Genomic DNA, 24393 nt, shown 5'->3' on the forward strand with positions numbered 1-24393 from the left:
ACATGTAATTCTGTACAGCAAGTTTCAGTCTATTTAACTGCTGCATTTTATATACATTCTGAAGAAAAAATAAAGATGCTAAAATTGTAGGTAGAGGGAAAGAATAGCCAATACATAGTAAAAATTCTCTTAATACCTAGACATGAAGTTGGCTTTCAGGCACTTAAAGTCTGAATCCATATTCTCTCTGTTTAAATTTCATTGTAATTGTACTTCAGTCAGTGCTGGTGTGCAGGCTTAGCGCTCTCTTATACAGAAATACTTTGTTTCCACAAAAGGCTTCTTATTTTAGAAAATAAGTATCTAGTGGTGGTCATGTTGCTGTGCCGAAGTTTTTTGTAATTGGAGCTATGGTAGAAAGAAGTAAAGTAAATAATACTAATTTAGAAATAGATATATCTTACCCAAAATCAGTTTCACGCTGATATTTAGACATAAAATCTGATAGACTTGCCTATTTTTTCTTTCGATAGCTTTTTGTTTGGAAAATAGCAGTTATAAGCATTGCAAAAATGATGTAATATTCAAAATTTGATAGCTCACGTGTAATATGAGGAGATACACTTTTCCATAAAAATAGAGTATCTAATTTTAATAATACACGAATGGTTTTGCATTTGTCTGCAGAAGTAGTTGTGCATCAATACTGTTATCAACATATGAAAGAGCGTTGCTTTGTAGAAAAAACAACGTGGTTAAAGGTAGTTTGATACAATATCGTCATGCGAAAAATGTAAGAGAATTCGGGGTTTATGAAACACATACTAGATCTTGTGAAATAATTGTTCTTAAGTCATCTCTAACCTTGACAGTATAGAATCTGTTAGCTGTTTACACTTAGAGGTGTGATGTGTGTATGTGTGTGTCAAATGGTTTAAATGCTTATTGTATGCAGAGGATCAGAATTCTCTCTGGGAACCTGGAAATTGAAATAACAGTATAAATTGTAGGTCTGTTTCTATTCTTTTTTTCAAACTGCTTCACGGGGAGAAGCAAAATGCTCTAGAATTGTGGTTCCCAAACTTCCTTTGCCAGACCTACCCTGAGCAGCAAATGCACCTGTTTTTGGAGTGGTTTGTTTACTGCAAGTGTCACACATGACTGGGAACACTTACAGCTCTATACTATTTTATTTATGTCATTACACCTTAAACAGGAAATGCGTATCAGAAATCATGCTCTTACCCGTCCTGTTGCAGATAGGTTATGCTGCTTGGAAATTGCCAAATGTTGCATTATGGAGCATTCCCCTGGAATAATAGAAAAATAAAATCAGTAACCCATGGTTTAGTTGTCAGGTGTAAAGTGCTGCAGAGTGTTATTGACAGGGCTATTGAGACTTCATCTGCTGGGGGGGTTGTATAGTTTTGTATGCTTTGGTTAAAGAAATCAATCCAAACTAGCTGCATTTTTGTGATATATTTTTTTCTTTCTGCAGCTCTACTGAGAAGTCATTTCCTTGGAGATCATCAGGTATTAACTTTTATGTGTACAATTTGCTTTAAGCCCCCAAGCCTTTACTCTCTTGGCAGTCATTAGCCACACTGTATGTGTTAAGTATGAAAACTGATTTTCTATTTACAGATACTCTTTTCTTCAGTGAGAAAATTTCCAATAAGCAAAAGGTTTTCTGAGAGTGATTTTCCTATTTTTGTATTTTAGTGTGAACTTTCTTTTTGAAACAAGAAACACTTGTCTGTACTATTTCTACATCTACTCTTGAGTCTGTTAGGTGGAATGGATAGAACTGTGCCTTGAAAGTAACATTCAAGTGTCTGTTGAAATAAACCAATCTTTTATATATCGGAGCATTTAACTAGTTAGGGGATTTGCATCAATTAAAATACGTAGTATTGAATAGTCAGTCTCTGAACAGTGGTCATCTCTCCAGAGTGATGGAGTGTATGTGCAGAGTCAACATGTCAAAACCACACAGCAGGACTGAAACTGGGACCTTGACTCCCTCTGAATTGCTACTTGCCCTGGATTGTGTTTCTCTGAGTCATGTGCTATTGGAAGAATGTCATATCAAGCAAAACTGGTCTGATGTACTCAAATCACAATTAGTGTTGGTTAAAAGTTTAGTTAGCCAAGTTCTGCAGAGTGTTCACACCATGGCTTTATTTAAGGACACAAGCTATTGTAAGAGCTTGTCAGTTTCTGAAGTCCAGAGAATAACACATTATAGTTATCTGCTTGTGCACTCAAGCAGATTCACAATTACAATAATCGTGACTATGTTATGTAAATAAGTCTCTCAAACTATCTACTTTTCGTTCCCCTTCCTGATTTTTGTTTTATTTACTGACTAGGCTCTTAAACTTGTGTATGATTATATTTATGTGCTTTCAGTTGCATTGTGGTATCACCTCAGCTGAGGTGAGGCATGCATCATCTTTTTTCCTTTCTTCTAAATCTAATATTCTCAACACCTTGTCTTGTCATTTGGATTTTGCTAGACATGGTATTGCTTTTTAGGTATTTCTTTAGCAGCGTTTCTAAAGACAAGTCAAATTTGCTTTTTGCAAGTCATTGAGAAATTACCTGTACTTATTCTTTCAATGTGAAAATTGTCTTTGTGTTTTGGTTTTTTAATCACGTTATTTCACCATGTTCTGTAAATGTTCCTGTGACAGTTCACAACTGGTAAAGACACCTTCTGACAGATCTCAGGCACTGTTCTACTTATCTCATCCAGTTGCATTCCATTTCCTCGGTTTTTCCTGTAACTTATTCTTTGTCTATTGTTTGTTTTTTCTTTTCTCTGTTAACTCTCTCCTCCCATTTGTGTGTTTCTTTTAGTTAGAAATCTTCTGTGCATATCCCTGCTAAGAAGTCACTTAATATACAGCAAAAAAAATCATAGTTCTATTTAAATACCGTATGCATCAATATAAATCTGTGTATTTCTCACACCTCTGTGTAGCTGAAGTAAGGCTTTTCTGGAGTAATTGCTCAGAAGTGGGCATGTTTGAAAAAATACAGGTTTTGCTTAGAATTTCCTGACATTATTTGCATATAAATGCAAACAATTAATGTTTGCATTTATGTTGTGATGCTAGCATGATTGTAGGGTTTACTTACAGATTCACTCTTGAGCTTTGTTTTAAAGAAGTGTCACTGATGATGTTTTACCAACTGCAGTCTGAAAAATACTGAAGATTAATGAAAACACTCCCTTAAATCACCTTTTGTCCTGACCACAGATAGTGGTTTATATCAAAAACCATCAGTAGATGGTGTGACCATAGCTGTAATTGCTTTATGTATCAACAGAATTGCACAGAATTTTTACCAGAAATATAAAGCGATGTTGTTTTGCAGATGCTTATAAACAATATTAGATCAGCAGCCATTTATGAAAAGGCTATTATTTTATTTTGGCCACTCTCCTCATGATTTATAGTATCAGAGAAGAGAGAAAGACAACAATTCATTTTATTGTGCATTCTTGCCTTTGTTAGAGAGCCTAAACAATCTTTATTTTTTCAGCACTGTGAAAGCATTTGCTTGGTAGCAGATACGTGATGGAAGAGGTTTTGGTTCAGACCTCTGTCTTAGGAACATCTGTACAGCACTGCACAATCGAACTTTATTCTGCCGGTGTGTTTCTTCCAAAACTGATTGTCAGTTTGATGTTAATATATTGTTGTGTAATATCAAATAAGTGAAGTAACAGGGCCTTGTATTTTTTTAAGCAAACAAACAAACAAAAAAAAAAGATTGAAGATTAAAATACTGACTTTTAATAAAATTTAAATGTACCAGTCCCTGCAAGTATTCTATTTTAAAGAATATGTAATACTCACTGTTATGATATGGTGTCAAGTTAGTGTAGCAAGAACTGTGGAAGGGAGTTATTTCAGTGGTGGTTTTCCATATCATTTCTAGGCATGCTGATGATTAAATTAATTGAAGTGTAGTAACACTTCTTATTAAATCTTAATGAAATCTGGTCATAATGCTCCTATTATAGTAAATTAATTAGTGTCAAGTTTTACTAGATGTTTTTGACCTAAGAATGTACTACTGATAAGTAACTGTGCTGGCTGCCTGTCATTTCTGAGATGTTTTTAATTTACTTTTTTTAATCTGGTATTTGGATAATATTCAAACATTCCTCAGAACAGCAATTAATAAAATTTTTAGTATCACTTTTTCCTCATGGCTAATTGTGCAAGTAATAAGACACCAGCCTTTTGTGTACAGCTATTGGTGAAAAGCAGAGTATTGCTTTACAGCTTGGTAGGGTCAAATATTCTGTGAGGTTTTTTTCTCTTTTGAACTATACGGTAATAGCAGCTGTTAGAATTTCCAATAGATCATCTCTCAGGGGCTTTTTGGTTTGTTTTGTTGGGTTTGCGTGGGATTTTTTTGCATGAGTGCCACTTAGGTTTATATTGGGGAGTTTTGTCAGTTTGAGAGAGTTTTTGTTAGCTATTGTGGAGAATTTATTTCAGCCCTTTTCCTGTCTTCCTCCTAGCACCAGATTTCTGCAATCTCCTGACAGTTTTGCCTTTCTGTGACAGGCTGTTATATTAATTTTCAGAGAGCACACAGCAGGCTTTGTTACCCACAGCTCACAACTTCCGATATGAAGCAGTCACACAAATTTTTACTAGGCTGTTGCTTCTTGGCATGTTTCTTTTGGTTTCCACTCCAGGCTCATTCATACATTTCTTCAGTAAGAATTTACAAATCTGGTGTTACCTTTACACATAACCCATATCTCCTACTCCCCTTCCTCAGGGGAGGTTTAGATTGGATATTAGGAGAAATTTCTTCCCCAAAAGGGTTGCCAAGCACTGGAACAGGCTGTGCAGGGAAGTGGTGGACTCGCCATCTCTGGAGGTATTTAAAAGACATGCAGACATGGTGCTTGGGGCATGGTTCAGTGGTGGACTTGGCAGTGCTGGGTTAGTGGTCGTTAATGATCTTAAAGGTCTTTTCCAACCAAAACCATTCTCTGATTCCATGCTGCATCTATGACACTTGTTCTTCATCAATAAGTGTAACATGATGGCAATTGATGCTTAATATATCTGCCAAAATAATTTAATTCCATTTTTCTTGTTATTAACTGTTACCATCTATGTCCTTTTTTTGCCTTTCTTCATAATGGCAGTGTGATGTCTCCTTTGGTGTTTTTTCTTTGTATGATGACACTTTCCTTTGCTATAAAGTTCAGCTAATATTCTTAGAACTAAAGTTAGCTTAAGAGTTGTTAATAAGTAAACATTTGAATAGTAGTATATGAAGTAAAACGTATAAAATTTGCAGCAGCTTCTGGAGATACACGAACAGATGAAATTCAACTCAGCCTTTCACTTATGAAGCTCTTTGGATTAAAGACACTTAAGACAAGTGATGGCTGTTTGTGCACTGCAACACAGTTGTACAGTGTTTCTACTCTGCAAAGTACTTAATTGCATTTTTCATTAAAGGAGGTTGGAACATGCATTTGAAAAATCAGAACTGCAGAAATTGTAGAACTACATCAAAACTAAAGGAAACAAGATTCTCAGCTCTTAGTATCCACATTCTTTCCATTGAGTTTGGCAGATGATACCTGTCTGCCAGTAGACTCTGTTCATGTTGAAAGTGAGTTCTTTGTTGGTATGTGTGAGAAAATCACTATGATTGAGCTTGCAGGGAACTTGCATATGAAAGATTGGATTTACGTAGTGAATTTATTCTTTCAGATCCTCCAACCACCACTGTAAACAAACCCCAAGTGTCAGAGAGCGTTCACACCAATGCCTATGATATTAGGACAGAACCAGAGCAAGGGAACCTCTACTCACCGGAGCAGACATCTCTCCATGAAAGTGAGGGTCTGTTGTGTGCGCTTTAAATACTAAAGTATATTTTGGTATTGACTGTATGAAAATGTAATGCAATTATGAATGTAAAAAGTAAAAGTTATATACTATTTTATTTTTGTGAAGTTGTTTGATGCTTTTATTCTTACACTGGCTTCCTACCTACAGGATCTATAGGTAACTCAAGAAGTTCAACACAAATGAATTCTTATTCTGACAGTGGCTACCAGGAAGCAAGCAGTTTCCATAACAGCCAAAACCTGAGCAAATCAGAAAACAGACAGCAGCATTCCCTTATTGGAACCACTAATAACCATTTGGTGAGGAGCTCACGAGCTGAAGGGCAGACGTCTGTGCAGGTATGCTCAAAATAGGCCACTGTCTCTCTCTGCACCCTGTCTGTATCGCAGCAAGTAGTGTATAGCTGGGCCTACCTTTGTATAGGCTGGAATGAACGTTATTACATTACACTTTCATTTGACACCTTCACTGGTTAAAAAGCAGCAATGGCTTGCAGCAGACAAGAGACTTCTTTGCTGACAACAGCACGTATGTGATCTTTCTGGTTCATTCATTGCAGCTGAAATGAAGTGACACTTCTCAGGACTCCTGACTGCAGAGTACACTGCTAATGTAATATCAGGAAAGTATCACTCACTTGAAATTCAGTTGTGATACTGGAGAAAACCTCTGAGAATGTAGCCTGTATGTAAATATAGTGCTTAAAGGAAGGTGATATTTTTATTCCTGCACCTTCTACTGTTTCTGGCTTTTTTCTCCTCCTTTTTCTGTAATCAGAATGTTAGTGAGTCAATAACTAACAGAGCTTTATTAGCTTATACTAGAACTCTTTGCATAACTGTTCCTGAATTTCCAAAGTGGTAAAGTTGCAAGGAAAGAAAGCATAGGCACATATTAACATGGAAAGCCAAATAAGAATGAGTAAGAGATATTTTTTTTTTTTTTTTTTTACTATTAAATTGCCTTTTTATATTTTAAGAAACCCTAGTTAGAAAAAAAGTTATAGAAAAACTTGAAGGAATTATGTTTAGGGTAAAAGCTATTCTTCAGCTGCTTGTATATATTGTTAAATTGTGTGTGCTTCCTGTTGACTTCTCTGTCTTATGAGAGAAGAGAATCTACTACATGTCCTAAATGATAGAACTAATACATAGTTTTATTTTCAAACAGCCTTCAGTAAGCATTGCTACCAACCGAGTCATGAGACGTGTCAGTTCAGTCCCATCCAGAGCACAGTCTCCCTCTTACATGGTCAGCACGGGTGTTTCCCCTTCACGGGGGTCACTACGAACGTCTCTGGGTAGCGGCTACGGTTCTCCATCAGTTACTGAGCAAAGATCCATTGCTTCTCACGTGTATTCATCCACTACTCTGCCAGTACAGCGGGCAGCATCCCCTTATGCTGCACAGAGACCTGCCTCCCCAACAGCTGTGCGGCGGATAGGGTCGATTACGTCCAGACAGATGGCAAATCCCAACGGCGGGACTTCCCAATATCAAACATCGGCCAGAGTCAGCTCTCCTCTTGCCCTTACTGATGTACAAACCAGAGTAGCTTCTCCGTCCCAAACCCAGCTGGGATCTTCCTCCCCAAAGCGTTCTGGGATGACTGCAGTTCCACAGCATTTGGGAGCAACACTGCAAAGAACAATCCATGATATTGAACAATATGGACAGCAGTATGATATATATGAGAGAATGGTCCCTCCACGGCCAGACAGCCTTACAGGTTAGTAAAAAGGTAAAGACACAGCTTAAAACTAGGTACAAAACTACAACTAGAAAACCCTTAATGTAGTAATCGATTTATGGATGAAGCATTGTACCACTACGACATAATTGTGGAGGATGTATCAAATCAGCTGTAAATACCGATGTCAAACACTATGTATCAATCAGACCACAAGTTCCCTGTGAATACTGTCTTTCTCTTTCATTACTACATTGCTATGTTAAATTAGATTTCATGTTTGAAGAAGCTAAGTGAAACTGAGTTATCCAAACAGAGACATTACAGTGGTTTTGAAGATAAAGTACATATAAATTTATGTGCAGGTTATACACAAAGTGAAAGATACTAGGCTGGAACTAGTCTTATATCTAGTTCTTTTTCAGAATATGTTACTTAGTACCACTGAATTTTAGTCTTTTTTCCCTTAATATTTCTATCTCACTTCAATTAAATTTAGGGGTAACCTTTGTAATATTAGCTTAAAATAAAGCCCTAAAAGGTAGGGGCAGTTCTTGTAAAGGTGCAGTTACTTTACATTTTAAGTTCTGTCTGCATTACTGGATTTGTTCTGACCTTATCTAAAGTAGCTCAGACAAGGTGATTTTGCAGTTAGACCTTGCACTCCTTTGAACAGACCAAGATGTCTGTTTTTTGTGATCAACTCTTATACTGCAGTTCAATATAACACCTGAAATCTTAAACTCAAATTTGTGTATGACCAGTTTTCTGAGAGGAAGTTTGAATGTGGGGAAGGCCAGTACCATATCAGCCTTTAGTGTCATTCAGAACTCTTCCCTGCTTGGTAAGCTGAAGGAGAGGATGTGCGTATGGTCAGGTCCTCTTCTGTGCTTATAGTCTCTGGGAAGGGTGCCCCTGTGGTGTGTGTTCTGGAAGAACTGCAATGATAACAAGATGAGCGTTTCTCCAGGACATGACACCATCACCTGGGAAGCGTCAGTCCATCTGCCTCTTTGCTTTGTGAGACCCCCATGGGTTTTCTTGCAGACACTGTGATAGAGCTGGTCTGTGATTCTGGGGCTGGGTGGGGGGAAATACTCAAATGCAGGATATGTTTGGTTACACATCACTACTTGTCTTCTGAAGTTGTTCCATAATTTACACCATTTCATTACCTTTGCGTAATTCACTTACCATATCTCATTGCTTTGATAGCCGCTAAAGTGGGAGTGCCTACAATGGTAGTGCCAAAGTGGGCAAAACAGTATTAATTTTATGGAATAGGGTTTTTTTAATATCTTTTAAACCCAGAATTTTGCTGGCTTTATGTCCTAACTGAATTTATGAATGACTAAACATTTAAAAATGCATTTGCCTTGGCCATGTTATCTATATGTTACGTATGTATTTGCTAACTATGTTAACAACGTATGATTTGGTGTCGTAGATAAACTCTGCATATAATTTTAGGTAAGAAAGATGACAATAAATTGTGTTGTAAGATTGAAAAATGTATGTTAGTGGTCTAGGAGAGGATGCATGAGGAATGCTGGACCGTGAACAGGTGGGATGTATGTGATTGTCACACTTACTTCCTGTAATACAAAGGGAAGTATGTTTGATCATCTGTACTCTGAAGAATTTAAGTAAATGAACAGTACTGGTGAAATCACAGAATAAATGAAGAATGCCAAGAGTAGAAAGACCTGGAGTGAGTTTGGAAGGGATGGCGCTGCCACCACCGAGAAGACTTTTGCTCTTACTGCTATATATTGCTTCATTTTCAGGATGATGGCCCCCTTTAGGCTTTGCCTGTTTCACAGGTGAATTTCTGTTGGGTTCCCAACTTACCTTGTCATGGCTGAAGCTGTGAACCGCACACACTGACTTGCCTTTTACTCTGTATGTTTTAGACTTTCAACTATAAATGCTACCAAAAACTTTGAGTTGGAAACTTAAATGTTGTCAGTGTATGGACAAAACTTTCCATCAAGGAAATGTTTCTTTGTCAATGAATCTTTCAGTGTTATGTTGGCTAAAACAAGAAAGCTTCAAGCATGATAGCTTTATTATTTTTAATTTATATAGGCCATGTACATATCTTCCTCTTCCTGGTTTCAGGTCTGAGGAGTTCATACGCTAGTCAACACAGCCAGCTAGGACAAGAGTTACGATCAGCTGTATCTCCTGACTTGCACATCAGTCCCATCTATGAAGGCAGAACTTACTACAGTCCTGTGTACCGTAGTCCAAATCACGGAACGATTGAGCTCCACCAGGGATCCCAGTCAGCCTTGTATCGAACAGGGTCAGGTGGGTAAAGGGCTTCCACAACTCCTCTGGTGACTGTGTCTAAAGTCATGCTTGATTTACTCACTGGAGTTTTCTGGAACCTGTGGCACGTAGGAGAACGTATATGATATGGGTATGTAATTCCAATTCAAAAGGAAAAGCCAGATGTTATAAATTAATGGAAGCAGAAACTAGGCTTGAAGGACTGAAAATAACCAGCAGGAATTGAAAAGCATTTGTGGTGTTTGAAAGAAATACTTGGGGCTATGTATCAGTGTCAGCTTAGGGGCAGAGTATTTTCTGTTTGACACCACACACCCAGGTACAGCTGAGGAAAGCGTATTTCATGACACACAAAATGCATTGCTTCCTCTTGCATTCTCTGTGCAACGTTTTCTTACAAATCGAGTTTCTTCTTTTTTATTTTCTTATTTTATTTTTCTTTTTATTACTCATCAGTAAAATGATAGCTTGCATACTTAAAGTACCTCCTGCGACTTTCACAGTAAAAATACTGGTTTTGCCCAACTTCTCAGCAAAGGATCATGTTAAGATGCTACATCTGAAGGCTGCATATTGAAACTGAAATATTTCTATAATATTTCATAGAATTTCTACTCTTGTATTACAAAGTGTGTAGGTGTTAGAGTAGTACTAGAACTGATTGCCTGTGACAAGACATGCAATTCGTACTGCAGTGCAGTTCATTCTTTAAGGTTGATCAATAATTTGTATAGTGGAGTAATTTCCAAAACCTCCCAAGGTATTAGAGAGATTTAGCTAAGTAACTCTCTAGAAATATATCTATAGAGAAGTGTCCAGTTTGTGTGTCACACATTTGGAAGTTGCTTTTTAATGTTTTTTACTGTAACTGAAACACTAAGCGTACAGAATGTTGAAGGAGGCAACAGTTTTTGCAATTCTGTGGTCTTCTACAATTTAGAGTAGACAAATTAAGTTTGTCAGGATGTGCCAATGAGGAAACATAACTAAGAACTGAAATTCTCTGCTTAGTTGTCTACCTAGTATCAGTTATCTGGGAAGAAAAAAGACATCACAACAGCTCTGTTAAGTGAGGAAGATGCACATTGCTGCTTTTGAAATGATCAGCTTAATCTTTGAAATCTTCCTCTTGTTACTTCTTGTCAGGGAAAATGTGCATGGAGTTAGGAAAAGGAAAATACCATCTAAACGCTATACATTGTTGTTGACTTATTTTTACTTTTTGATGCAGTTGGCAAATTGGCGTTACTGTTAGTAACTGAATTTTATTATAAGCCTTGAAAACATTTTGCTTCCTGATTTCTGCTTGATGGCACAAGGTGCATTTTGTATTTAAATACTTGTTGAGGCAAGCTGAAGCATAAGCTTGATTCTGCCAAACCTTTAGTTCCGTAACTAACCTCTCTCTTCCCTGGGACATTGAGTAATGGCTCCCTTAAATCTGGCAATAGCTTTCAGTGTTGAACGCAGTACACAATTTTAAGATCGATTCTTTCCCTTTTTGCTTACACTTTTGACCACACATTGCCTCTTCTCTTCAGTAGACATTTGTTACCTAGTTTGTTTTTTAATGCTGATTTTATACTAGGAGTTGGAAATCTGCAGAGATCATCCAGTCAACGTAGCACACTCACATACCAAAGAAATAATTATGCTCTGAACACGACAGCCACCTATGCGGAACCCTACAGCAGGTCAGTGCAGTATCGACTGTCAGAGCCCAGTTACAACAGGCTGCAGCATGCAACGCCTGCCGATGATGGGACCACGCGATCTCCATCCATTGACAGCATTCAGAAGGACCCCAGGCAAGTCCATTCATGCTTTCAAGGATCACATGTATTTTCCATAATAAGATTTTTAGTACATTCCTTGAATATATGTGGCATTTATTGGGCATATTCCGGTTTTATATTGTTTAAACAGGCATGACTAATGTAGATACTACGATCTATGCCTTCATAGCCAAAGTAATTAAATGCAGTCTACTGTTACAGTAAGAAAGAGCAACTTTCATGCATATAGTTATTATTACATTTTCCTTCCATGTTTATTTTCTTGTAGAAGTTACAGGAAATAGTTACAAATTTCAGGAGTTGACTGCTGTATTCCAAGTACTTTTGAGTAACTTCACAGAGCAACCTGTGATATTAGTGAGTTTTCTCTTTATGGGAATGGGAATCAGGGCTTGAAAATTTGAAAGTACATACCGAATGTATTTGAATGAAGTTTTCATGAGCAGCCTGCTTACATTTCGAAACAAGTAACTTTAAAAATGATATATAAATGTGCCATCTTGAAAGTGAATACACATTAATATTTTTATTAGTTTGAAATTGTAAATGTATGTACACAGCATGAGCATGTGACAACCTGATCTAGTTGAAGGCATCCTTGCTCATTGCAGGGGAGCTGGACTAGATGACTTTGAAGGTCCCTTCCAGCCCAAGCTATTCTGTGTTCCATGACAAGTCTAATATTATCATGACAATTTACTAGAGACACTGTTCATTGAAACCTTGTATTTTAATATGCAAGTATTAAACCTCGATCCATGCAAAGGTTGGAGGGATATATGGTGCTGTTTATCTTCAGTGTGGGCCAGTGATTGCTAGAAATTCCTCTCGTCTGCAGCCTGCCAGTTTGTGGAGACAGCACTCAGGTGCTCCTTGGTCATGGAAGCCCCTGGCCCGCTCTGCAAGCTCAGAAAGAACTGAGTGCAGACCATCTTGCTCTGGCGGGTTTTTGGGCTCCAGTAGTGCCTCAGAAGTCTTCATAGGGAAACAGCAGGGCACCAAATAACCTTTGAAACAAACAGCTAATAGCGATGGTCAGACTGGAGTCTTACACCAAAATCCTCCTAGCTCCCCACCTTACAGAAGGCTCATGGCCTGGTTCAGTTATTTTCTAGTTTGGCCCTATCCTTCTGCCTCAAAATAAATGAAAGCACGGGTTTTAATAGATTTTGTGTTTATTAGTAGAAAATAATATATTCCAGGAGGTTTTAATAGGTATTGAGGGACTAGATTGATTTCATTTAACTGAATGATACATTCATCTAAACAATTTTAATTGGATAATCCAGTTGAGGTAATCTAAGTAATAATGCTTGCTAGCTGTGTGCTCTGGCTGGGCTGTTCAGGCCTGGCTTACAAGAGCAGTTACTTATGATAGGGCTGCCCCACATTCACAGAAAAAAACTGCAGAGAAATTCTGCCTCAGTTCTCATTGCTGATGCACCTTCTTACCTTGTAATTTCCCAGTACACTAGTTTTACATTACATTTTAATCTGTTACAGTTTCTGATTGGTATAACATGCTGTTGTAGAGGTTGGGTGAGTGTTACAGCTGCCTCAGCCTGGGCTGCTTAAATGCCTCACTCCAGAATGAGAGCAAGGGAGTACTCAGAAAGTGGATAGTCTTCTTAGAAAGGCAATTTTCCCTAAGGACTTCTAGTCTTTAGTATGCAGAAATAAACCTCTAAGTTGTTGAGCAGTTCATCGTAGGCATGACTTTTCCCATTCTGGTGACTGTTAGAATCCTGGGGAGACCCAACTGGCTGGGCATTAGCCTTTGAAGAGCTCCCCAGACACTGTGCTTGGGATATGATTTTTCATTTACTTGGATTTTTGAGCATGGGAAAACTTAGATACTACTTTTCCTTTCTTTTTTTTTTTTTTTTCCTTCCCCCTCAATCTCCCTTTACGGAAGGAAGGAAGCACGCACAGCAAATATTGAGCCGATTTCTAAATCCGTGAATTGGGCACAGATACGTTTCATGACTTTTCCAGGATTTGTCTGTGCAAAACCATTATTTAATGAAGGAGATTTGATTTTAATGATTTTAAGTTTATAAGCCCTGAATAACTCAAATTATGCAAACTTCCTGCACCTGACCATGATGATGAAATTTCAGGCTCTGCAGTCTTTGTTGAATTATAATTGACTTCAGACTGGGAAGAATGTTGAGCACTGAGGGGGGAAAAAAAATGCTGCATGGAAGAGATGCCCCTGAGCAGCATGGTTAAGTGGGTGTTTGCTGTATATTTAAGCGTTGGGAGGATTATGTAGGTTACAGTGTTTGAGTTGGTATACTCAAGTGTATATAGTCCTCTTGATTGACAACCAAGGTAACTGAAGAATATTGGATGTGAAGTGTCCAATTGGAAGACTAAAGGATGATGTTACTCATAATTATTCTAATATACCTGGTTTCCCTCCTAGCTCTGTGTCATGGTTTAAGCCCAGCTGGCAACCCAGAACCACGCAGCCACTCGCTCACTCTCCCCTTTCCTCCCCCCGGCTCCCTAAGAAGGAGAAAAATGACTGCTACTGCTGAACCCAGGACACCCTGATACTCCAGAACAAAATCAGAATTGTTGAAAAACACTTGAGATGCTTTAGTAATTCTACTTGGCAAATAAACATACATTTGTAACTAACACCTTCTCCTGAATGTGTTCATCTAATGAAGGGAGTTTGCTTGGCGAGATCCAGAACTGCCTGAAGTCATCCACATGCTTCAGCATCAGTTCCCGTCAGTCCAGGCGAATGCAGCTGCCTACCTCCAGCACCTGTGCTTTGGGGACAACAAAGTGAAAACGGAGGTACTGTGCTGTTCACGATGGTGTCTGGGATGATAGGGAAGCTGCAATCATGGTCCTTTCAGAGCAGGAGCCAGCACAAGAAACTATTTGGAATAGGAAAGGGTTGTTATTTTAGTGCCAAATTCAGTAAAGCGTTATTTGAGGACAGCTTTTGTCTTTTCATTCATGATTTAACTTCATTATTTTAATGCTGTGGTAAAAACTAGATCAATTTAGATCAATAGCCAGGCTATTAAGGATGCTAAAAATCTAGCAAAATGGCCTAGAGTGCCTGCACTGGTAAAACCTGAAGGTGTAAGCATTAAGAAACTGGGTTTTGGGGGGGTGGAATCTTTAGATTAGCTGTGAAACTGCAGGGAATGAATGAATGACACTTCCAGGTAATGAATGGCTACCTGTAAATACTGATACAATTCTGATATATTAGTTCATGAATGTATCATTTTACAAGAATTCTGATATTTTTTTTTTTATTTTTTGTTTTTAATTTAGAAACCAAAATGCCTGTTCAAAGCAGAAACAGCTGCCAAGGATGCAGCAAAATTCAAATCTTAAGAATGCATTTCTAGTCCAGTTTTATTCTGAATTATATATACAAAACTATCCCATCATGTTTTGAGTACAGATTGAAAAAAATGATACAGCTGCTTTGTCATTTGTGACCTGTATCTGTACCATGGACGTGTAAGGTAGATGCAGTGTTTGATGTGCTGCATTGATGTACAAGGGGGAGGTTTAACTCCCCTTGTTAATTTTTTTTTCTTCATTATTTAGTAATGGAAATAAAAACTGCCTTGAAAAAGAACAACCCTTAAATTACTCTTTTATAGCATCCTGCAGTATCTGCTTTCAGTGTAGTTTGTATCAAATAAATAATCTATAAGGTAATACTCATCTCCTACTATAGAAATCTTGCCAGGTGAATAACTTTAAGCTTAAGGTCCACTGAATGCCTTTAGGTAGAGATTCCTGGTGGCTTTTGGTGTAGCAGTGGCTTCTCTAACTGATCAGCACCAAACTAGGTATCCCCTGGGTGTGTAACTTGGAGTACATACATCTAGGCATGTAAATACAGAGTTCCTTTTGAAAAACACACACTTTAAACAGTGGTCTAAGAATCTCCAAGTCATCAGTCTTTCATTTTATTTCTGTTACTCTACTTAAGAGGTGATTTGACAGGTAAAAATCAGATCTGGTGTTGGTCATAGACCAGTTCAATCGGTTTTTCCAAGCTTCTTCATTTTTGTTGTTTTAAGGTGTAAGTAAAGACATTGACCATCTTGATACCCAGTGCATTTTTCAATAATGTAATAGAAGATTCTGTTTTCTAAAGTATCAACTGAACTGAGATTTAGCCAAATCATTTTATGTTTTCATTGAGAATAATTTTGTTCTCGTTGTTATGGCCAATAAAAGACACTGAATTTTAAAAGCCAAAAATCCATGGAAACACATTCACATCAGTGTATTTCAAATAGCCTTGTGGCTGCCAGACCAGTTATTGTACAGGTTAAAATAGAAAAGGGGCCTCTCAAAGCACGTTAGTGCTGGATTAGAGAACCCTTAGGACGGTTACGTTTTACATCTCTACTGGCTGGCCAGAGCCACGTCCTGTGTAAGCCAAGCCTTCAGGAATGATGGTGTGTCTCCTTCTCCCCACCACAGGGTTCCCTCCTGATGCTGCAGGTATGGAGTGATTAGGAAGACCTTGTGCCACCTCCCTCAGGCATGTTCTATAGATTGTATGGCACAAAAGTTACTGTGCTGTGTTAAAATAATCCCAGGTTATAACAGATCAATCTATATTGCAGAATAGCTCAGACTTTTTAAAAAAGTTCATAAAAAATACTTTGGTAATTTTTGGTGGTTATTTTTTATTGAAAAGTAATAATCTTGTTAGTTAATCTTGTAAGTAATCTTACATTACTAAAATAGTTAATCTTACAAGTAATGCCATGTAGTTCTCTCTTTAAAATATATTTTATTTAGTAAACATTACAGAATTCTAAAATACCTTAATCTTTCATCATTAAAAAGTATCTTGAGCAAAGAAAAGTCTTACATGGAAATGAGATCTTAAAACACAATCTAATATTTTTTTTTTTTTTAAAAGATACATAGAACAAAGAATAAATGCAACTAACCTGCTTAAAGCAAACCATATAAACAGTTCTTTTTGGTTTAGGGAATTTATGCAGAGTAGATCTTCTTTTTAAAAAGAATTTCAGATATGCCAACAGGACTGACTGGATGCTAATTTGAACTGGTTTGTGTGTGTGCTTAAGCGTAACAGTCAGCATTTTAATCTTTGCAACTTTGTATTTCCAATATTCCTTAAAAAGATATTCTGAAGTATAGGAAATGACTTAAGACCAGCATTTTTGGGAAGCAAAACTTTACCAGTAAGCATTTTTCTCTGAGCACAGCAAATGACTGAAAATCTCCGCCAGCCTTTTCAGCAAGGATGTGAGTGTTCACCAGGGTTTGCAGTGCAATGTAACAACCAAGGGATTAAGGTTTACCAACAGTATTTCTTCTTGAAGCAGACTGGAATGTGTTGGGTTTTATAAAAATAAAAGCCTTTTAAATCTGAGCATGAAACGGGTAGAAACAGTGGGTGCTGATGATTCCAATGTTATGTTTTCTAGGTGTGCAGGTTGGGAGGAATCAAGCACCTCGTTGATCTTTTGGATCACAGAGTCCTGGAAGTTCAGAAGAATGCTTGTGGCGCACTGAGAAACCTTGTTTATGGGAAGTCTACTGATGAAAACAAAATAGCGATGAAGAATGTTGGTGGGATACCTGCCCTTCTGCGGTTGTTGAGAAAATCTGTCGATGCCGAAGTAAAAGAGCTCGTAACAGGTAAGTTTGGAAAAGAAACAAGCAGAGACCTTAAACACAGATTATTTTTCTGAAGTCTGGAATGAAAAACTGGTAAGAGACTGGAATTGAGTGTACTGACTGCTTTTCTGTTTGTGCACTGGTATTTTTTGTGAATACAAAATCACTGACAGTTAAAGTATTAAGATGGATGTACAGATTCACTGAGAGAAGCGAATCTTGAGGTAGCTGCACTAAAGCTCTGCTTAGGGTAGGTTTTCCCCTGGTGTGACTCTCCTACATACACAGCTAGGTCTTAGAGAGGCATTTTTTTATTAACTACTAACACCTGATTTATTAAAGGCTGCTGACAGAAGTTTTCAATAAGGTCTTGCAGAATTCCTAAGATGGACCCAAACTATGTAAATGTGTGCTCAAGTATAGGCAGAAAATGACAAGTATGCAAATTAAAGAAGCTTCCCAGTGCACAGCCTGCTTATAGAGCCCTGAAAAGTGACTGTGTAGACACTCCCAGTCTCTTGAGGACAAGGTAACAGATTAAGCTTATAAACCATGAACCTGCTTGGCACTTGCTGTGGACTTAAAGTGCAGAAATAATAAATTATTTGCAGTTCTAACACATGAAGGAATTCCATTTCCATCAAAACAAGGTGGATTTGCTGGGTATTGCGTACATCTGCTCTCTCTTTTTCTCTCTGTGGGAGTGATTTGTCTATGTAGGTTGTAGGGGATTTAAAATGAGAGGATAGAAAAAAAATGAGGTTTTTTACTTTCTTTAAACAGTTCCTCTTTCAAGTTTTAGTAGCTCCCTCATTTAATTTTGTTAAGCTGTGAAGCTCAACTGCTTACCTACTAAGCAAAGCTGCACAACGGTGCTTAAGTTAGAAGTAGTGCTGTGAGCCTTTCCAAGTCATTTCCTTGTTTAGAAAAGCTATTAAGTAGAGAAAAATGCTTTGGCTACCTTCTGCACAGAGTTCTAAGTTCAAGTTCATGTGCAGGCTATTTTCCTTAAGTATTTTCCACATAAGCAAGCATTAAGATAATGGCAGTGCTGGGTTAGCAGTTGGACTTGATGATCTTAAAGGTCTTTTCCAACCTAAATGATTCTATGATTCTACTTGTAAGTAAAAAGATTTTTCAAATAAGCACGGTATTTATTTTTAATGAAAACTGACTGCTTCAGAAGGGGCACTCACTTTTGAATTCTCACTCACATTTTTAATTTTTTTAACCAGCTCCAAAAAAGAAAAGTTTTGACCTAATTATCTTCTGGTTAAGTCAGTGGCGTTGACTTCTGTCATGCTGGATTTTTGAGAAGAATCCACAGCAGGCTTTTAGAGCTTAGGAATTCTTAAATGCTTTCTGTAAATAGCAATATAAAGAAAAGAAGCAGAAAAGATCCACTGATTACTACTTTAATGATTAGAAAACTCCACCTATGTCAGGACTAATACTAGCAAACCACACTCGGTTCACTCTATTCCCAGATTAAGGTAATGTAAATACAGGGAAATTAGTGTCACTCTACATGACCAGAAACACCATATGTCTGATAGTTAAAAATTGGCACTATTTGTTACTGCTGTAGTGTATTTATATTTTTTCATGTAAAATGGATTTTCCAATGTAACATTTTGGAATGAAATACAGTGCTTTTCTTTTTGCTGAGGATGGTCTTTCTTCTGTACTAAATGAATTACATTTGTTATTAGCAGTATCGGTTGCCTTTGAACAATTACAGGTATCTCTGATGGCATTGCCAGGGAAATTCACTCAGTTTACTTCAGTTTGCAGTTGGACAGATGAAAACTTCATTATCCCAGATGAGTGAAATTAGAATAACAAGCTTCTTGCAGTCTGTATAGATAGTTTCAACATGAACTCATTTATATAAAGTTTTTGAGGAATTGTTTGGTCAAAAGCAATCCTCTAACCTCAGAAACTATTTGGGAACATGCCCTAAAGACGAACTATGATGAGTTTGAAAAGCTACAATATTGGGGGAGGGTTTAATTGCACAAGTATGTTTTAGAGGAGGTAGAAAACAGGAGGCATACTGGGGTATCTTTTTAATTACGAGTGAGTGAAATGCAGGGAGATAATGAAGTGGAAACTGAATAGAAAGTTACATTAAAAAATACAGGAAGCATAATTGCAAAACCACAAGAATGTTTTATGAGGGAAGCAAGTAATCTTGATGGTTATAGATTAGTCAGAAAATAAAATGTGCTAAATCACTCTTTGTAATCATATAAAAATGAAGTAATCTTAAAAAAGAAAAGTAAAAAAAAAAAAAGAGTCTTTAGAAGTTGGACTGAGGATAACCCTTCACTGAGCTGCCCCAGTGGCTTGTGGTGCTGTGCTGCAGCCTGATGGCAGCCTTGTGTCCTGTGCTCTGCAGCAGACAGCCCTTAGAAGGGAAACTGGTTTGGGTCACCACAACATATTTCATTAGATACTTGCAGCAGTGCTTTCTGAGGATGCTTTGTTTCACATTCCAGCACAGATTCAGCACTAGGTAGCAGAAATATTGCTGAGGCCTTTGAGGCTCTGCACAAGAGCTCCATTCCCAGCAGGTGACATGCAGCGTATACACCTGTTTGCGGTATCTGGTTCTTACATTGCATTCATCACAGCTTGGAATCAGGCTCTGAATTTCAGGCTTTTCTGTCTTGGAAGGCTGATACAGCAGAAAACTGTGATGTAGGAATAAAAATGGGCATGTTCTTGAACCCAGGTGTGGTTTCTAGCAACTGAGTCTACTTTCAAGAGGCCTTCATAAACAGCCCTTTTACATTAAATGTAAGAAACACTGGTGTACTCCATGGCCACAAGTGTTGCAGAGAAGTGGGTCAGATGTCTACCTCACTTAGTAGTTTCTTGATTTTCATCAGATCTCCAGCAGCAGAGAGGAGCCACCAGCCGTGCCCTCCCCACAGAAACACCCCTGATCCGCTCTGGAGTGGCTGGTTTTCTGTCAGGATTCCTCCCTGAAAAGTCAGGCAAGCGACAGTGCTGAACGTGGGAGAGTGGCATGATTTCATAGCTGGAGAAAAGGAAGGAAGAATGAGCACCAATTCCAGCAGCAATTAGTCATAGCTTAGCTCTGTGGTAAGCTCTGTGGTGAAGCTCTGTCCTTACAGGGGAAAGAGGTTGTTGATGGTGCTGGCAACTCTTCATAGTTTATTTCTGCAAATTGGTACTAGTGCAGCTAGTTCAGTTGAGGAATGCTGTTCTCTGTCCAGCAGCACCATCTTTTGTATACACGGTGTCATCTTTGTAAGAGATTGCATTCTGGCAGCAGTTAACACCGTGTGTTGCTTGTGTATTTTTGGAAAAGGGATCCAGGGTTCTGCTGTTCTGGGCAACTTGACTTATGTTTGGCGAAGGTACAGAAGCAGCTGCAAATCCCACACAATTTTGAAGACTAAGCGCTCTGTAAAATGGGTACAGTTTCCTTTCAGAACTTTCATGTTACTATATTATTTACATCAATTCTACTACATAGACAACCCAAAGTGCTCTGCAATCACCTGTGTAAAATCTGCAGTGGTAGCGTGCAATCGTCCATGGTCAGCAGTGTGCCTCCAAGTTGGTGCAGCTGCTGAAGAGCTCTTAATAAACCTGTTTCCCATTGCGTTAACACCTACCTGCTGTAAGCAGTGGCAGCGCAATTCACTGCAGTAAACTTGTCCAGGGTCTTAAAAACCTAAAATGTCAAGATTCAAAACCAATATGAAGCATGAAAAAAACCGTGACTGGATGCAGAGGAGAAACAAGGTTCTTTGCCACTGGTAGTGCCAGGGTACCACGAATAGCTGAGCCCCCACAACTCTCCAGAGTACAGTGACTGACTTCTGCTTAGTCAGATGAATCCTTTAAGTTAGCTCTGTTGGTACTCCAAGTTAAAGTCCCTGAATTTTTGCTAATTTTAATTTCTAGTGCATAAACCTATATACTTCCCTTAAAGATTCTTTTATTAAAGCTATTAGGAGTTTTATATTGACTTTGTTGGGATCCAATCTTATAGAAGGTGTACATCGCTAACCTTAAATTATACCTCTGCCTGGCCTGTTACTCTGTTTTCATAATTTTTATTCTGTTTTCATTTTCCCACGTGGTCTTGAATGTCATAGGGTTTTTTTCTCTCCCATTCAGCCTGTAGAGGAAAAAAGATTCTGTCTCATCAGAGCAGTTTAAATCACTTGATAGAGCGCATGTGTTTCATTGTGTCACGTGTGTACATCTCAATGTCCTAGAAGTATTTTATGTACGGTTAAATTAGGGGTTTCATTATTTTTTAATATTTACACTAGAATATTTCATTCAAGAGCTAGACATGGGTTTTTTTCTGTACCAGGTAATACTAAATATGACCTGTAAAGTCTCTTTGGTTTTGGCAGGACAGACCTGTTCCTGAAACGTTGTTTTCATTATTTTTCTTAGGTTAACTAAGATCAGTTAAAGTGCCTGGCTAAAACTTTGGAGATGGGCATTTGTGTTTGCTAAGGATTCTTGTTCCCTGTCCCTTTAAATGCAAACATCAGGGTAAATTGTCTTGTCTAAAATGAATTATGACAAAAATGTGCAGCCATTGCTAATATCAAAGCAGTTTTGTCAACAATGGCAACTGCAAATTTGTATGGAGCTGAGGCTCAGCTCTATCATGCTACTTACTTCAGTTTTCTGTGAGGGATCATTTTGGACAGTGCTCACAGAAATGTTGTTTTAGCGTGGTCATCTCGGAGAGCTGAGAGGGGCAGAATTTCAGGCAAAGACAGGGCAGGGAATCCCTGATCAAAAAGAAGAAAACAGAGAGACCCACTTGGATTAGAACGACAGAAGCAGTTTCACATGGCACCTTCAACTCCTGCAAAGCTTACTGATTATTTTTGTCCCCTGGCACTGTTCCTGCTGATTTCCCTCCTTCATTAAGAATTATCCATGCTTGGTAATGCTGACTCTTCTGAACTTCAGCCTGCTCTCCTCTGGTTTTCCTCTTCCCTAGGCAATGTCAAGTGCCAATAGTGGTTTGTCATTTTTTCTGCTGTGTTTTGTAGTACATTGACAGACTATGCAGGAAACATGAGGCCAGCTGAAGCGATCAGTTGAATTATACACAACCCAAAGTGTACTGTGAGGAGTGAACAGAAGTTCCTCTCATTCCAAACTCAGTGGTGCTAGGGACAATAGAGATCTGCTTACATAGGTAAATGGGCTTAGCACTCCTCATGCTATACAGAGTTGTTTGAGTGTTGAATTCTGGAAATGATGGAAGATGCAGCAAATAGCCATGAAAAAATACTTCTTCGGAAATTCTACCTAAGGTTTCACACTGTCTCTTTGGACTTCGGCAGATGATTCTGTAACACTTAAATGCTTGGGTTTAGTGTGCCTCCACTACAATGAGGAGTAAAAAGGCACTGTTATATAAATCACATGCAAAATGATACTGCAACCTCAGAAGCCTCATAGACCTTACTTTAATACAGCTTGTACCAGCTCCTACCACCATTTTCCTTATCTTTGCATGGAAACTTCCCAAATTATAACTGCCTTTACAGTCAGGGCTGATTGCTAATAAGCACTAAATTTGGTCCAGATTCTCTTAAAATAAGCACTCTACAAATAATCAGATTGTACTCTCATTTTTAATGTGACAACAAAAGGGCTGTGTGATTCTAGTTTGCAAAATAAGTAACTGAAGACGCTTCCCAAATTAAGAAACAGAGTGAGAGTGTTCTGGTGAGAACTTCTGCCTCACACAATGAACACAGGGGCAATAAATAAATCATTTAATGAAGCTGCCTCCTTGAGAGTTGAGCTTCTGGGCAAATTTTGACATAGTTACTTGGTGGAACTCTAATGATGTGCTCTTCAAACGCTCCCAGGTTAATCCTCATGAATGAGTTAATATTTGGGGAGGCTTCTTGGAGAGATCAAGTTCAGGGAGGTCTTTAGCTGGTGTTTTTGGCCTTTGCCATTGGGCCCGTGTATGACAGGAAGATGCTGCTGGCTATTCTCTCCCAATTTCTTAGGAAGCATCTGAGCTGCAGTGTTCCTCTGAAGGCATAGTGGGGCAGGCCATGTCCCTTACGGGTCTGGCAGGTGCTGCTGTGGGCACCAGCATCGGTCCTGCAACACTCAGCTATGGAGTGTGTCACTCTCTGCTGCCTCAGCATTTCAGGCAGCACCCAGCCCCTCCAGCTTTGGTCAGCCAGTAAATATTTAGAGGCAGTCATACTTAGCAAGGCTGAGAGCTTTACCATGGTCTGAATAAGCATACAGTAATATTTTTAGAGCTAGATCACTGAATTGAGCATGCTGTTTTCCTGTAGGTGTTGGGTAATTCATAGTAGTCTGAGACTTAAAATAGATTTTCTCTTGCATAACTTGCTTTAACAACAAATGCTTGGGGGTGGGGAGGAGGTTTAGGTGAGATCTAATTTCTAGTTAGCATCACAGATTGCATGAAACATCTTCAGTATCTGAGGGGGGCCTATAAGGATGCTGGGGAGGGACTCTTCATTAGGGACTGTAGTGGTAGGACAACGGGTAATGGGTTAAAACTTAAACAGGGGAAGTTTAGATTGGATATAAGGAGGAAGTTCTTTACTATAAGGGTAGTAAGGCACTGGAATGGGTTGCCCAGGGAAGCTATGAATGCTTCATCCCTGGCGGTGTTCAAGGCCAGGTCGGCAGAGCCTTGGGTGTCATGGTTTAGTGTGAGGTGTCCCTGCCCATGGCAGGGGGGTTGGAACTTGATGATCTTAAGGTCCTTTCCAACCCTAACTATTCTATGATTCTAAATACGGTTTCAAAATGTAAAGCTATAGGCCAGTGAAGCATTTGGATTTCTCCCTGTTAGCTACCCATGAAGTACCCTTCTTCAGAGAGGGCATACAGTCACTCAGGAAATTGATGGTGTGAAATTGGATGTGTATTTGAAATAGCTTGCTTTATATAATCAAAACTGTTAAAGAATAAGTAAGCTTAAGCTTATTTGGAGTGTGTAAATGTAATGAGGTACAAAGTTTGGTGAAGCCATAAACAACTTTTGAGAATCTCTCCAAACTTTTCAGAAGAAACCCTCCACAGCAATTTTAAAGAATACTTT

The 24393-nt window shown here is 38.4% G+C and overlaps 1 protein-coding gene across 1 annotated transcript in view; it reads left to right on the forward strand.

The window, feature by feature from the left end:
* Positions 1-24393, forward strand: part of PKP4 (plakophilin 4) — a 90432-nt gene that overhangs the window by 51368 nt on the left and 14671 nt on the right. The window contains exons 4-11 of the mRNA XM_080621581.1: positions 1439-1473; positions 5703-5828; positions 5991-6181; positions 7014-7572; positions 9655-9846; positions 11417-11640; positions 14307-14435; positions 17084-17297. Coding sequence (XP_080477707.1) covers positions 1439-1473; positions 5703-5828; positions 5991-6181; positions 7014-7572; positions 9655-9846; positions 11417-11640; positions 14307-14435; positions 17084-17297 — 1670 coding nt within the window. The remainder of the gene's footprint in view (positions 1-1438; positions 1474-5702; positions 5829-5990; positions 6182-7013; positions 7573-9654; positions 9847-11416; positions 11641-14306; positions 14436-17083; positions 17298-24393) is intronic.

This window comes from Psittacula echo (assembly GCF_963264785.1).
Source record: "Psittacula echo genome assembly, chromosome: 6".
Classification (NCBI taxonomy): Eukaryota; Metazoa; Chordata; class Aves; order Psittaciformes; family Psittacidae; genus Psittacula; species Psittacula echo.